This window comes from Symphalangus syndactylus, chromosome 15, assembly GCF_028878055.3.
Source record: "Symphalangus syndactylus isolate Jambi chromosome 15, NHGRI_mSymSyn1-v2.1_pri, whole genome shotgun sequence".
Taxonomy (NCBI): Eukaryota; Metazoa; Chordata; class Mammalia; order Primates; family Hylobatidae; genus Symphalangus; species Symphalangus syndactylus.
In genome coordinates this window covers 89,882,296-89,897,636 of record NC_072437.2, presented here as the reverse complement: position 1 = coordinate 89,897,636, position 15,341 = coordinate 89,882,296, and the positions used below count along the sequence as shown (strand labels likewise).

The following is a 15,341-nucleotide window of genomic DNA, read 5'->3' as shown; positions in this document are numbered from 1 at the left end:
GTAATGTGTGCAATTTTTCAATATGACCTGATTCTGAGTAGTTTGAAGATCATTCCAATGATCTTCACCAACTACCAGCTGTCCTTAAATACAGTCCCTCATAGGATGCACAAAACAGCCTGGGTTGGAGGGTCAGCCCTGGGAAGCTTGGGGTGGTCTGCAGATCTTGTCAGAAGATGGCAGTCCTGTAGATGAGGAAGGAAGAGGCCAGAGGTGAGGAGCAGTTAATGGTAAATATCAGAAACTAGAGAGTGATGTGGAACGAATAGGGGGAGGCATGGCACACATGTGCTGGGTCCTGTCCTGTGTTAACCTCATCTAATAGTGTGCACTTTAGTGAGTTGAGAATATCTCACTAAAGAAACAGGCTTCGCTCAACACCTCTCACAGAGACATGAGCCAGACAAATACAGGGAACAGTGCTAAAGTGAAGAGTAGGGGGAAAATACATTTAGGGTCATTAAGAAGCAGTTGCTGAAATCCGGAATATATACATCTTTTAAAGATCTTTAATATATATACATCTTTTAATATATACATCTTTTAAAAATCTTAACATGTAAAACCTGTGGTATAGAACCAACCCTCCACCTCACACATACGCTGTATTTACATTTAGATATATTTCATCTCCAGTGGTCTCTGGCAGTCTCTAAATCTTTTCTTGTTTTTTGGGACCTTGACATTTTTGAGTACTGCTTAGGTATTTTGTAGACTGTTGCTCAATTTGGGTTTGTCTCACAATTGGACTAAGCTTATGGATTTGGGGGAAAACCACAAAGGTGAAGTGCCCTTCTCATCACATCATTTCAGGGAGCATCAGCATGACTTCTTCCTGGTGTTGTTCACCTTGATCACTTGATGAAGGCAGTGTCTGCCAGGCTCTCCACTATCAACTTCACAATTTTCCATGTTCGTGCTATGTTCACTATAAGCGAGTCACACACTCCAGCTCACAGTCAAATGCACAGGAATTAATCTCCACCTCTGGGGGTGGGAGTATAATCCAATACTAAGTCGTTTGTTTTCTTGCTTAAATCGTTCTAGCTTTGGCCATTGGGAATTGTTTCAGGTCACCTCCTGTGTCCCTTTGATGTGCCCTGGTTCTTTTGGAGCACTTCCTTCCTTTCTGGCACTACAAGAAGATGGTCCAGACTCATCTTTACCTTCTCTGCCCCAGCCCCAAAATCGTCCATTTCAACAAGGTTCCCACTGGTTTAGAAACCAAGATCTGGGTGCTGGGTGTGCTTGTTGCTCCTCAGGTGTCACTGCTTCTAGGCCCTCTCAGCAGACAGAGCTAGGAAGTATATGTGTGTATACTAACCCGTATACACTGTATAATTGTATAACCATCCACACATCTCTACAGTTAATTTCCATATCTCTCCATCTGTACATACATTAAATTAAGCATGGGTCCATACTGATGTCTCCAACTAACCCAGTACTACAAGGTTCATTCTAGCCTTCTCATGCGTTTCTGTAACTTCTCTCCCTGACAATGAGAAAACTGGCTGTTCCATCCACCAGCCGCTCAGCTGTTCAGTCCTAGTCTATTTGTAAAGCAATTTCCAAATCATTAACCCATGCCCCTGGGAGAAACAAATTTACCAACTATGGTACAGAGTTTATGTATCTTTCCTATTGTCTCACGGTTTCCAGTCAAATACCATTTCCCAAAATTACTTAGGTTAGCTCTTTGAAATTAGCTTATCACTCTCTTGAAGATTTTTCAAGTTAAAGCAGGCATGGATAGTTTTAAGGATATTTCCAGGTACTCAGCTTCCATATATACTGTATTCCATACCTCTTAGTCATCTTCAATCTTAGCATTGCCCGAGGGCATAAACATTTCCAAATCATCAAACAAAACTTGAAATTATGTACAGTTACTGAGAGACTGGATAAGTATTGGATAATAAATCCTTTTCAAAATCAGAATGGCTTATGGGGTTTTGCTTTTAATAAAATTTCAGAAGACTAATGGAATCACCAGTTCATGATTATAAACCAGTTTTGGTGACAGATTACTATATGATTCTTGAGATACAACTAGACAAAAATTAAGGGACACTTTTAACAAAACTTTTCATTCCTATGTACTTATTTCTCAGCACTTACAGCCTTAAAAAAATGGAAGAGAATCAGTGTTAAACTTCACTGTAGCAAGAAGTTAGCATTCATCTATGGATACAGGAACTAATGGCGCATGGGAAGCCCATCCAGGTCTTAAAGAGATGAATTTTCAATGCAATTTTATTTTTTATACTTAATAATTATCGGTATTGATACATTTTATTGTGATCAATTGTGTAATACTAGTAATTTTAACAATTTAATCAAGAAAAAATAAAATTCTATGAGCAGGAAATATAAATTTCCATTTCTATACTTTCAGCAGTATGATAGGATGATCAATAAGACTTTCAAGTATGAAAAAGATAACGGATAAAATTCTATCAGGAAAGTAGAATGAAGATATAATTAATAAAGCATGACTAAGAATTCTAGGGAAGAAATTTGGGTGTGGTCACTGACACATATAATAAAACAAAAACAAGTAGATCATATACCTACTAATATTTTGAGGGAATTTCACTGCCAAAGAAACTAACATTGGATATTCCAACTGCTAAACAACTTTTGGACTCCTGTTATGGGCTGCATTCGCCCCTGCCCCGGCCACTCCCAATTCACATATTGAAATCTAACACCAGTAACTAATAATGAGACTATATTCGGAGATAGAGACTTTAAAGATGCAATTAGATCAAAATGAGGCCTTTAGTTCAGCCCTAATACAATTTGACTAGAGTGCTTATAAGAAGAAATTTTTTGTGGTGGGGACGGGGAGGGGGCGGCGGAGAGATGATTTTAAGAAGGAAAAGTAATGATGTAAACTTATGATTTTTAAAAGAGTTTTTTTTGTGGGTTTTTTTTTGTGTGTGAGATGGACGATGGAGGGTACCATATCACTGTAGTGTTTAGATTCAATTGGATATATTTTACTTGCGTCACTATTTACAATTGCTGAAAATTACATTTTTTTCGACTACTTAAACATTTTAGACAGCAGCTTGATGTGCAAATCCAGAATGGGGCAGGGTGGGATGGGGACGGGGCGTGCGTGCAGACGCTTGGGCAGCTCCGGTTTCGTTAAGAAAGTCCCTTGGCAGGCCGCCGCTGTGGCCCAAAGAGTAGGAAGCGGTTCCAGTCTCACGTCCACCTCTTGGCAATATTTGAGACCTTGTACAAGAAACGCTCTTCCTGTCTCAGTTTAGCTCATTTGTAAAACTGGGAGACTACTGCCTTGAGGGGTTGTAAAGAAAAGAGAGAACGTTTGCGAAGCGTCTGGTGCACCGTAAGCAAGAGCGGGGAGCGCTACTGTAGAGTGCAAAGCAAAGGAATCTCGACCCAAGGCAACGGGAAGGTTGCGGGGTGACTCTGCCGGGTCTCCAAACTCCCTGGCGCCTAACCCTGCCTCGATGTGGACTGTGTTCACTGGTACCCAGACCGTTCCAGCCCCGCGCCCCGCGCCCCGCCCGCGTTTCCTTGCGCGGCTCCGCCCCGGCCGCAGGGAGGCGCAGCGGCCCCGGGAACCCGGATCCTTCCGGGACGCTTACGTGGCCCCGCAGAGCCGGCGGAGCAGGTACGCTGCAGGGGCCGCCCTTAGTCCTTTCCCAGAGCCGCCGCAGGGCTTCGGGAGCCGGGCGGGGTGGGGGAAAGGGATAGAGTCTTGGCCTGGGGCGGCGGGGGCGGCCCAGAAAAGGCCTAGCGTCCCGGGCTGTGTGGGTGTAGCGTCCAGGGCGCGTTGGTCTCTATGGCAACGCTCCACACACGGAAGTCGGGTACGGGTAAGCGTCTCGCCAGCCACCCGCGGCCGCCTCCAGGGGCGGCCCTAGGGGAGAAGGAATTGTCCTAACTTGGGGGCTTCCACTCTCTGGTGCCACTTGGGCGGGAGGGTCGCGGGCCCTCAGTTCCCGGCGAGTCACCCCCGGCCCCAAGTCCGTATGCGTCTGTCTCAGAACCCGGTCTTCCGGTGTCTGCAGTCTCTCCTGGCTGCGGAGCTGGTTCCCAGCCCCCTGCAACCCAGTTGTACCCACTTCCTACCCTGACCTGAAATTATTCGAAAACAACCCCTCTGCTCACCCCATTAACAGCAACAACAACAACACTGTATTATGCCCTAACTGTAGCATAAAGAGGAAATAGAAGGAAAGCAATAAGTAAGAAAGTACATATTTCAATCTGAAAATGCTTGGCACTACTACCCTTGGAAAAAGTAGAGAAGTAGCCAGTAGCCGCGCCTGGAGAGTTGCCTGAACGTGACGGCAGCAAATGCAGATTGTTAGGTCTCCGGGACCAGGAGCAGCGTGGCCAGTGAAGGGCATGATTTTCCCAAATGGCGAGCAATTCTTGGTGAACCTCCAAACCAAAGTGCAATCAAGCCTTGATTTACATGTAGTTGCATTCCTCGGAAAAAAAAACCCTAAAACAGTGTTCATTAAAACTGCAAAAATACTTAGCATTTCGATGTAAAATAGTCTGGTTCTAGCCACAAACGGATTTTTCCACGCACATGAATGTATAGGAAGACTCTCCAAGATTGTAGGGCCGTGGGGTAATCCTTTATTGTGCGGGACTGTCTCTGAATCGCAGAATCCTACCATCTCAGGCCCCAACCACCTGTAAACCTCATGCCTCTGAATCTCGGGGAAACAGCTTCCCCACCCCCATATATTTCCAGAATTCCCCCTAGGGGGCAGTACGTCCCCACTAAGAAAGGCTGCTGGACTGTAACAGTACGCAAGCCTAAGGACATTCCTGCTTTATGAAGGTGCCAAACACCGGATATAGTATCTTTCATTCTCAGAACAAACTTGCAAAACAGGTATTGTTATTCCATTTTAGAAATTAGGAAAGTGAGGTTTTGCCAGGTTAAGTGACTTACCCAAGAATACAGGGCAAAAGTGTATCAAAGCTGAGCTATGACCCGTGTCTGACCAAGAAACTGTCTCATTTCAGTTATCTGTGGCCACAAGGAAAGTTATTTGTCTCTGTCTTGGCAGGGCTGGGAGGAAAGTTTTAGTAAAGTGAGTTCTTTTACACTTTAGTCATCAATTTTCTGACTTTGTTAGTCTTTATGAGACTTGTGTGATAAATTTACATTACTCTAATTCCAGGAACCTCAGCCCATTGGAGACCATGGATAAGTACGATGTGATTAAGGCCATCGGGCAAGGTGCCTTCGGGAAAGCATACTTAGCTAAAGGGAAATCAGACAGCAAGCACTGTGTCATAAAAGAGATCAATTTTGAAAAGGTAAAGTTAAGAAGTTCAAATTTCTGTTAATTTTCAGTGGGACATTCAGCTGGCTTTTAATCCAATATAAAAAGGAAATTTTTATTTTTTATAATTACGAATTTTAAGCCATAATTGATTTTTGTTAATTCAACCTCCTAAGTCCATTGTCCAAACAGCAGCCAATGATCTTATTTTTAAAAAGAGGCTGGATGCCGTGGCTCGCCCCTGTAATCCCAGCACTTTGGTTGGCCAAGATGGGAGGATTTTGTGAAGCCAGGAGTTCAAGATAGCCTGGGCAACATAGCAAGACCCTGTCCCTGCCAAAAAATTTTTTTTTTAAATGAAAATAGAAAAGAAATAAGATCATATATCTGTGGCTCCTATGGCCCTCCTTAGGGTGCCCTGCAAGGCCCCGTGAGATGCCAGCCTCCTCTGTTGCCGACTTTTCTCTGTGGCGCACTTCCTCTCTCCTTATTCAGGTCCTCTACGAGGGGTTTTCTGCAGACATCCTAGCTAGAGTAGACCCCCAGCCACAATCACATCTTATCACCTTATCACATCACCTTGGTTCCTGGTTTCTTTTTTGTTTTTTCTTTTTTTTTTTTTTAGACGGAGTCTTCCTCTGTCACCTAGGCTGGAGTGCAGTGGCATGATCTTGGCTCACTGCAACCTCCACCTCCGGGGTTCAAGCAATTCTCCCACTTCAGCCTCCTGAATAGCTGGGACTACAGGTGCACGCCACCATGCCTGGCTAATTTTTTGTATTTTTAGTAGAGATGGAGTTTCACCATGTTGCCCAGGCTGGTCTTGAACTCCTGAACTCAACTGATCTGCCCGCCTCGGCCTCCCAAAGTGCTGGGATTACAGGCTTGAGCCACTGCTTCTGTCCTGGTTTATTTTCTTACTAGCATGTATAATGCTCTGCAATTACTTCGCTCTCTTAATTATTCATTTGTTTATTGCTTGTCTTCCTCAGTATGCAAAACAGTTCCTGTCACATAATAGGTGCTGAACAAATTTATTGAGTGCACTCAATGAATAGAGGAAAACCATATGTAATTGTTGGTCTAATGATTTTGGAAAATAAATATAGTTAATTAAAAATTAATAATTTTTGCTAAATCCACCTTGGTCAGTGTTTATGTCACCCTCTTTAGTGATATGTTCATTTCATAATATATTGGGACAACAATGTCCATTGTTTGCTAGAATTAATTCTAAGGCAAGTCTTGTTGGTCAGCTTCTAGAGGATTTATAAATGAGAGTAGCATAAAAAGTTCCATACAAAGTGTGTGCAAAATGGACTACCCAAGTTACACCATGTGAATATACTTAATGCTATTGAATTGTACACTTAAAAATGGTTAAAATGATATAAATTTTATCTTACCACAAAAAATTGCAAGAAAACCTACCCAAACTTAAAGCTCAAGAGTAGATGACTGTCTTCCAGGGATAATGATTTATTTCCCAATATAGGTCTCTTTTTGTGAACCCATGGCATATTCATAATAATGTCCTCTTATTCTAGTGGCCCGCCATAGCTTCCTCCCATGACATTATTCTGCTCACTCTCTTTTGTTTATCTGACTGCTCTCCCTCAGGCTTATCTCTGTCTTCGCCCTCTATATGTCCTCAACCATGTGTCCTTTTCTGATTTTATCTTTCTGTCCATTGTCACCTAAAGTGCCCCACTTCAGTGTTTACCAATAAGTAGATCTCTCTTAAATCTCTGTCTCTACCCCGACATCTTTCAGTACCCTAGTTCTGCATTTCTTCTGCCAGCTAGATAATTTCAGGTAATATCTGTGGTTTTGTTTTGTTTTGTTTTGAGGTGGAGTCTTGCTCTGTTGCCCAGGCTGGAGTGCAGTGGTGCCATCTTGGCTCACTGCAAGCTCCGCCTCCCAGGTTCATGCCATTCTCCTGCCTCAGAGTAGCTGGGACTATAGGCGCCCGCCACCACGCCTGGCTAATTTTTTGTATTTTTAGTAGAGACAGGGTTTCACTGTGTTAGCCAGGATGGTCTTGATCTCCTGACCTCATGATCCACCCGCCTCAGCCTCCCAAAGTGCTGGGATTACAGGTGTGAGCCACTGCGCCCATCCAACATCTATGTTATTAATCTATTGCTGTGTAGCATATTACTCCAAACTTAGTGGCTTAAAGAATAAACACTTATTATCTCGGAGATCCTGTGCATCAAGAATTTAGGATGACGATCATTGAGACCACCTTGGAGGCTTGGTATCACAATTGTACCCCAAAACAAGTATTAATAGTGATTCTTCCTTGTTGTAAGCAGACCCACTTCACCTCCTATGTGCTGCACTGTATTAATGTCATCAATGTCCTTATGCTTGCCAGCCTCAAAACCTTGGGATCATTTGTGAGCTTATTCCCTCTCCACATTCAATTATTTGGCGAATACTGTTGACTCTTCCTCTTCCTTGAATTTGCTTCAGTCCTCTTGTCGAGGCCCTGGGTCACTTGGATCCTTCAAGTGGCTCCAGCCCAATTTTGATAATGCTCCAGCCATGCCCCCAAACCTTCACTGGGACAGAGGCTGTAAAGAAAGAGTTGCCTAGGTTTGACTACCTAAAAATAGAAAATGTTTGTATGTCAAAACAAACACTATAAATAAATTCAAAGAAAACTGAAAAGGTGCCAAAAATATTTGCAAGTATTGACTTAATGGTGTTAGCCTTTTCTTAAATCAATAAAAAGATAAAATCCATATATGAAGTCATACAAAAATTTGAGACTCAGTAGAAAACTAAGAAATTAGGAGTTTATTCAAAGAAAAACCCCACAGATAAACAGTTAGAAAACAAATGTCCAACAGTAGGTAATTTGTTAAGTAATTTATAAAAAACTAAGTGGCTATTAGAAATCATGTTGTAGGTGAAGCATTGACATGGGAAAATTTCAATGTTTGCAATGTTTGAGAAAATAGTTAAGTGTAAAGTAATATAATCTTTGGAAAAATGTATTCTCCATATATATGTATACCTACACATATGTTCATATATGTACAAAGAAAAAGAGACACAAGTTGTTATTATTGAGGTAGAAAGTGGGGTTTGCCTTGTGCATTTTTTTTTTTTGAGACGGAGTCTCGCTCTGTCGCCTAGGCTGGAGTGCAGTGACACAATCTCGGCTCACTGCAAGCTCCGCCTCCCGGGTTCACGCCATTCTCCTGCCTCAGCTCCCCGAGTAGCTGGGACTACAGGCGCCCGCCACCACGCCCGGCTAATTTTTTTGTATTTTTAGTAGAGACAGGGTTTCACCTTGGTCTCGATCTCCTGACCTCGTGATCCGCCCACCTCGGCCTCCCAAAGTGGTGGGATTACAAGTGTGAGCCACCGCGCCCAGCCTGTGCGTTTTTTTTGAGACAGGGTTTCATTCTGTTGCCCGGGCAGGAGTGCAGTGGCATCATCATAGCTCCCTGTAACCTCGAACAAGCCATCCTCCTGCCTCAGCCTCCTGAGTAGCTAGGACTGCAGGCATGTGCCACCACACCCAGCTAATTTTGAAATTTTTTTTAGAGACAGGATCTTGCTATGTTGCCCAGACTGGCCTTAAGTGATCCTCCCGCTTTGGCCTCCCAAAGTGCTGGGATTACAGGTGTTAGCCACTGTGCCTGGTCTGCCTTGTGCTTTTATATTGTTTCCCTCTTCAGAGAAGTTTTGAGACCCTCTCTGATTTGCTCCAAAATTACGGCTCCTATCACATACCCTACTTATTTTCCCCACTTCAGCCTCTGCATTTGCTTACGGGGCTGCTTCTCCCAAGGTCGTTGCCTGCTGATCTCCCAGCATCAAGATCCCACTTGTTCAAGGCTGAGCTCTACCATACCTCCAGAATCCTCCCACTCTAAAGAATTTATCCTTCTCTGTAAACTTGCATAACTTTTATTGGAACCTCTGTTGTAGTACTGACTGCTTTCTTTCTGGACATGCTTTGGCTGTTTATTTTGTGCCTTCTCCTCCTTATTTAGCTGTAACATGTCCTGTGAGGACCGAGTCCATGTGTGTTTTGTGCTGGTATTCCCCACACAGCACCTAATGCTTGGTGCCAGGAGATATTCAATAACTTCTTATTGGATAGATGATTCACTGGACAGATGCTTTCAGGCCCTCTTGCTCTATTGTGAAGCTGGTATATACTTAGGAATTACAAAACCATTTTAATTCTATATAAAGAGAAAATATTTGAGAGGTGAATCTCTATAAAAATATACATTGCTTCATTTCATAGCATCTCTCCCATTCTTTAGTATAATCAAAAATTGACTGTATTTTTCTAATAGAGCACCAATTTTTCATCACTTTACTCATGAACTACTCTTGTCACCATGCCATAAATAAGTAGAATCTTATATTAGACCTCATTATTCTTGTTTTCCCATATCTTTATGTTATCGAATTTACCTGTAACATCTGTGTCACAATATTAACATTTATTACTTCTTTCTTCCTATCTACTCTCATGTAGTTTTTCATTACTTCTTATCTAGAGAAATTTATATTTCTTTTCTCTAATGCCTCCCTACTCCCTACACTAGACCCCAGAACTAAATTGCTTATTTTCTTACAAGTACCAAAAAGCTAATATTTTCTCTTATCATCCTACCATTATCAAGCATGTTCTTTTCCTTCTGGGCTCAAATAAAAGTGTTTTATCTTTCCTCAATTGTGAAAATAAAAATGTTCATTGTAGAAATTTTGAAAAGAACCAAAGGGGAAAATAAGACCATTTAGAGGAAAATAAAAATAGCATGTAACCTCTTTCTTAATCACTATGAACATTTTGCTGAATTTCTCTCGACTATTTTTAATGCATAAGTATACAAGTTATTAGAATGATTGGTGTCATGGTAGATATACTCTTTTTTTTGAGACGGAGTCTTGCTCTGTCGCCCAGGCTGGAGTGCAGTGGCGCGATCTCTGCTCACTGCATCCTCTGCCTCCCAGGTTCAAACAATTCTCCTGCCTCAGCCTCCTGAGTAGCTGGGACTACAGGCGTGTGCCACCATGCCTGGCTAATTTTTGTATTTTTAGTAGAGACAGGCTTTCACTACGTTGGCCAGGCTGGTCTCGAACTCCTGACCTCATGATCTGCCCGCCTCGGCCTCCCAAACTGCTGGGATTACAGGTGTGAGCCACCGCACCCGGCCCAGATATACTCTTTTGTGACAGTTTTTTATATTAGCAATATATTGTGAATATTTCCTCATCTCATTCAATATTTTTGTATAATAAAATGTCATATAATGATATTAAATGTTTCACACTAATGATAAAGGGACCACCTGCAGGGTGTCCATTATATGTCACACCATCCTGGGTGTTTTATTATATATATCAACTCAATTTAATCTTCACAACCACTTAAAAGGTAGCTCTCATTACCCTCACTGTACAAGTGAAAGAGCTGAGGCTAAAGAGGTTAAGCAGTTAGCTTCAGGATGCACAGTAATCAGCAGATGCATCTAAGTCTTTCTCTGCTCTTTCCATGATAATACGTTGCCTCCCTTTATTTTTAATGACTGCATAGCATTAAAGTGGTAGCAGGTTAAAAATACCATAATTTAGCTGGGCATGGTGGCAAGTGCCTGTAGTCCCAGCTATTCTGGAGGATGAGTTGGGAGGATCCCTTGACCCCAAGAGTTAAAATCCAGCTTAGACAACATAGCAGAACTCTGTCTTAAAAAAGAAAAGAAAAAAGAAAAGCTAGCAAAACACCCCTGTAATTTATTTAACTCTTTTTCTATTTTCAGATAGTTATATTGTTTGGTTGGTTTTTTGGCTACGATTCAATAACATTTAATATGTAAAGTATGATTCATTTTTATTAAACAAAACTATGTATATATGCTTGCCTATATATGCACGAAATAAAAAGCTCTATTAACAACAGTTATCCCTAGGGAATATAGTATTAGGTTGGCGCAAAAGTAATTGCATTTTTGCCATTAAGAGTAAGGTTACCACCTATGGGCTTTCATCTGTGGGCTAGATGAGAAAGAAAGAGGGAAGTTTCACTTTTACCTTATTCACTTCTATTTGACTTAAAACAAGCATCCATTATTAGAGTAACTTAAAAACTAGCAATAAAACACTGTAACAAAGTCTTTTGTATGAGAACTCTTCTGTACACTTTTATTATCTTCTTTGAATAAATTTCTAGAGGAATTAGTCAAAAATAAGAACATTTCTCTCATGCCTGTAATCCCAGCACTTTGGGAGGCTGAGGCAGCTGGATCACTTGAGGCCAGGAGTTTGAGACCAGCCTGGGCAACATGGTGAGACCCCATCTCTACTAAAAATATAAAACATTAGCTGGGTATGGTGGTGCTTGCCTGTGGTCCCAGCTACTCAGGAGGCTGAGATGGGAGGGTCACTTAAGCTCAGTGGGCAGAGGCTGCAGTGAGCCAAGATCATGCCACTGCACTCCAGCCTGGGTGATAGAGCAAGACTTTGTCTTAAAAAAAAAAAAAAAAAAAAGAAAAATTTCTTCAGCAGGATACAGACCACCCCCCGCAAAAATGAACATTTTAAAGATTCATATTATATATTGTAAAACTGCCTTCCCAGAAATATTTTATCAATTTGTGTAGTTTTACCAGAAATGAGTGTTCATTTTGCTGCTTTCTGGCCAATAGTGGTTATTGACATTCTTTTCATCTTTGCCAATTTCATACATGGAATACTATATTACAGTTTGTTTTAGCTTTTATTCCTTTTTTTTTTTTTTGCAATGGAGTCTTACTCTGTCACCCAGGCTGGAGTGCAGTGGCGTGATTTTGGCTTACTGCAGCCTCCATCTCCCAGGTTCAAGAGATTCTCCTGCCTCAGCCTCCTGAGTAGCTGGGACCACAGGTGTGTGCCACCACGCCTGGCTAATTTTTTGTATTTTTAATAGAGACAGGGTTTTGCCATGTTGGCCAGGCTGGTTTTGAACTCCTGGACTCAAGTGATCTGCCTGCCTCGGCTTCCCAAAAAGCTGGGATTACAGGCATGAGCTACCACACCCAGCCAAATTTTGCTGTAGTTTTTATCCCTTTGATTACTGCATGAGATTGAATATTTTTTCTATCAGCCATTTTTACTTCTCTTGTTTTTTTCGAGTTGACTATTCTTGTACTTTGCTATTTTTCTGTTGGGGTGTTTGCCTTTTTAAAAATTATTTGCCATCAATTTTTATATTATAAATATATTTGTCATATATGGTACAAATATTGTATCCTAACCTTTTGTTTGTCTTTTAATTTTGTTTATAATATTCTTTTAAATAAATAGTAGTTAGGAGTTTTTAAAGTTGCTAAATGTATCCAGCTGGTAGGAGTAATTTAGCTGTTTTTGTTTTGAAACTCCTATGTACTGACTATACAATTTAAATTGGGGCAGGAAACACTGAAGCTTAGAGGTGTTAAGGAACTTACTGAAGGATCCTTTAGCTGAGATGTAGGGAAGCTAGAATTGAGAATATTAATTTTTAAGAAGTTCTTAAGTCTAAATGAGAATGAGAAATCTGGCCAATGTTGAAGACCTCTAATGGGTGGAGGTCCCGTGGACATCAGAAAAGCGGGGCAGTCAGGGGCTGGAAGTCAGGGTAGAAATGACAAGTCAGCAAAGCATCAAGAATAAGGAAGAAAAAGTAGAAATGAGGCGTGGCCACTGGTACTGGCACCAAACCCCGAAAGTATTGTCTATAGATGAAAGTAGAACAAGAAAATACACCCAAATACTTCTAAAATGAAGTCATGCAAGACAATTTTTATTTGAAAATGAAAAATATAGTCATCTTAATACAAAATTTTACTGGCCTGATTTCTGTGGGATATGACACATTTTCTTTTTTTAGATTTCATTTGTTCTCAGCAGTGATTGCTCCTGGAATGTTGCATTTTTATAAAGAATTCCTTTGCTACTGAAAGATAGATATTAAAATATGGCTCCATATGGCTAGATAATGAACACAGTACCACCAGTCCAACTTTTAATATAGCAAAACTTCACCAGAAATATTTATTTTCTTGATGATGATTGTCGACAAACCATTGATGAGATATAGGGTACTCTGCTAATTCTAGAAATGTTGTTTCCTGCCATCGAAAGATCGTTTTCAAAGTGACATTAAAAGCCAGTGAAATCCTAGAGAATTTTAGATGGAAATGAGCAGAAAGCATGTTCTTGAAACCAAGTTAGCTTTATAGACTACTCTGTCTCTTAATGTAATTTAGATGCCCATACAAGAAAAAGAAGCTTCCAAGAAAGAAGTCATTCTTCTGGAAAAGATGAAACATCCCAACATTGTAGCCTTCTTCAATTCATTTCAAGGTTTGATTTTCAAATATTCCTTAAGTATTTTTATAAAGTATAGGCATGTTGACATATGTAAAAAGATTTGTTCCTAAGGACTGTGTATAAATTAATTTTTGTAAATCGGTCATTTCCCCATTTACTTAAATTGCAGCTTGAGACGTCCTCGTTATTTCCTCTCTAGTAAGTTTTTGTAGACAGCTTTCTTATGTTTTCTTGTTTTTCTGCCTCTCCTTAATTCTCACTCTCCCAAAAAATTAATGACTGGCTTATTAGCTTCTTTGCTGTAGTAACCCCCAAATTTAAGTGACTTTTAATAATACACATCTATGTCTCACTTACATTACATGCTAGCTGTGGTGGGCTGAGGTCTTGAGTCTGGGGCCCAGCCTGAAGGAGCAGCTCAGATAAGGAACCAGCTGTTCTCATAAGCAAGAGAAGAGGGGAAAACACAGAGCCCACCACACTATCGCTCTCAAAGCCCTGCTAGGATGTGTGTGTTTGTGTGTGTGTGTTGGGGGGGTACTGTGCTTACATGAGATCCTGCATATCCTTAGGCAACAGATGGGACTGTGTAATCCTCTTACAGAGAGCCAGCCAGCAAACAGCCACGCACCATAGCCTAGCACACTGCCACGGAGAGGGGGAGAACTTTAGGGAAGGAAGTCCCTTCCTCTGTACACCTGAATACAATTCTGCTGAGAACTTTAGGGAAGGAATTCCCTTCCTCCGTACACCTGAATACAATTCTGCCTCCACCCATCACTGTAGTCCAAAGGTAAAAAATAAATAATAAATGAAGGGGCTTTGGTCAGACAGCATTCATTCACTGAACTGATATTTATTGAATGCTTACTATATGCCAGGCATTGTTCTAGGTGTCAGGAATATAGCAGTGAACAAAGCAGATGAAAATCCCTGTTTTCATGAAATTTATATTCTAGTGGGAAGAGATAGACAATAAACAAATCTACAGTATGTCAGGTGTGTCTTAAGTTGTGACAGGGCTGTATGTGCTGACAGTTTTATGAGGGGTCATTCCCCAGCCCAGTCCCCAGCACAGGGCTGTTTTAAGATTGATAAGTAGTTCATGGAGCAGAAGTGTTAACCTCAATATCTTCAAGCATCATCAGTTGGGTAAAAGTCAGTCAATAAATAAATACAGCCACTGTGTCTGGAGTATGTACACTGTGCAGGGCACTGTGTTCCTTACTGATTAAAACCACTACATTCAAAGTACTTCTGTGTGTATGGCCCTTCTTTGGCTTCTGGGTATTTAAAAAGAGCTCTTGGGACTCTTCTGAGGTCTTCCTGGGAGCAGAACAGTATACCTGGTCTGGAATTGGGTTGCATGGAATAACTTTCAAGGAAAGCCACTGAATAAAGTGCCCTGCATTCCTGTCCATTGGCTACTGATAATGCTATAAGATGATCTTTCTCTTATTTATTTTGTTTGAGGTTATTACTGTGACTCCCTGGCTAACTCCTACTTATCCTCAGGCCTTTTCTGAACTCACAATTCAAATTACAGCTCCCTTTGGTTCTCTTCCACAGCAGTTGTACTTACATATGTCTATTTATATAATTATGAATTTGTTTCATATTTGTCACCCTTTACATAGTAAACTTAGTGAATTTTGGGGCTCCATCTGTTTTGCTCGCCACTTGATCCTTGGCATCTAGCACACAATGGCTGCTTAATACCTATTTACT

The 15,341-nt window shown here is 41.2% G+C and overlaps 1 protein-coding gene across 12 annotated transcripts in view; it reads left to right on the top strand.

Moving 5' to 3' along the window:
• Positions 1–3,569: 3,569 nt before the first annotated feature.
• Positions 3,570–15,341, top strand: part of NEK5 (NIMA related kinase 5) — a 105,146-nt gene continuing 93,374 nt past the window's right edge. For 11 of the 12 annotated variants that reach the window (XM_063619216.1, XM_063619212.1, XM_063619218.1 and 8 more), the window contains exons 1-3: positions 3,570–3,649; positions 5,184–5,322; positions 13,550–13,646. In XM_063619216.1, coding sequence (XP_063475286.1) covers positions 5,206–5,322; positions 13,550–13,646 — 214 coding nt within the window. In that variant the 5' untranslated portion in view covers positions 3,570–3,649; positions 5,184–5,205. The remainder of the gene's footprint in view (positions 3,650–5,183; positions 5,323–13,549; positions 13,647–15,341) is intronic. The other variant, XM_063619219.1, reaches the window with a different exon arrangement.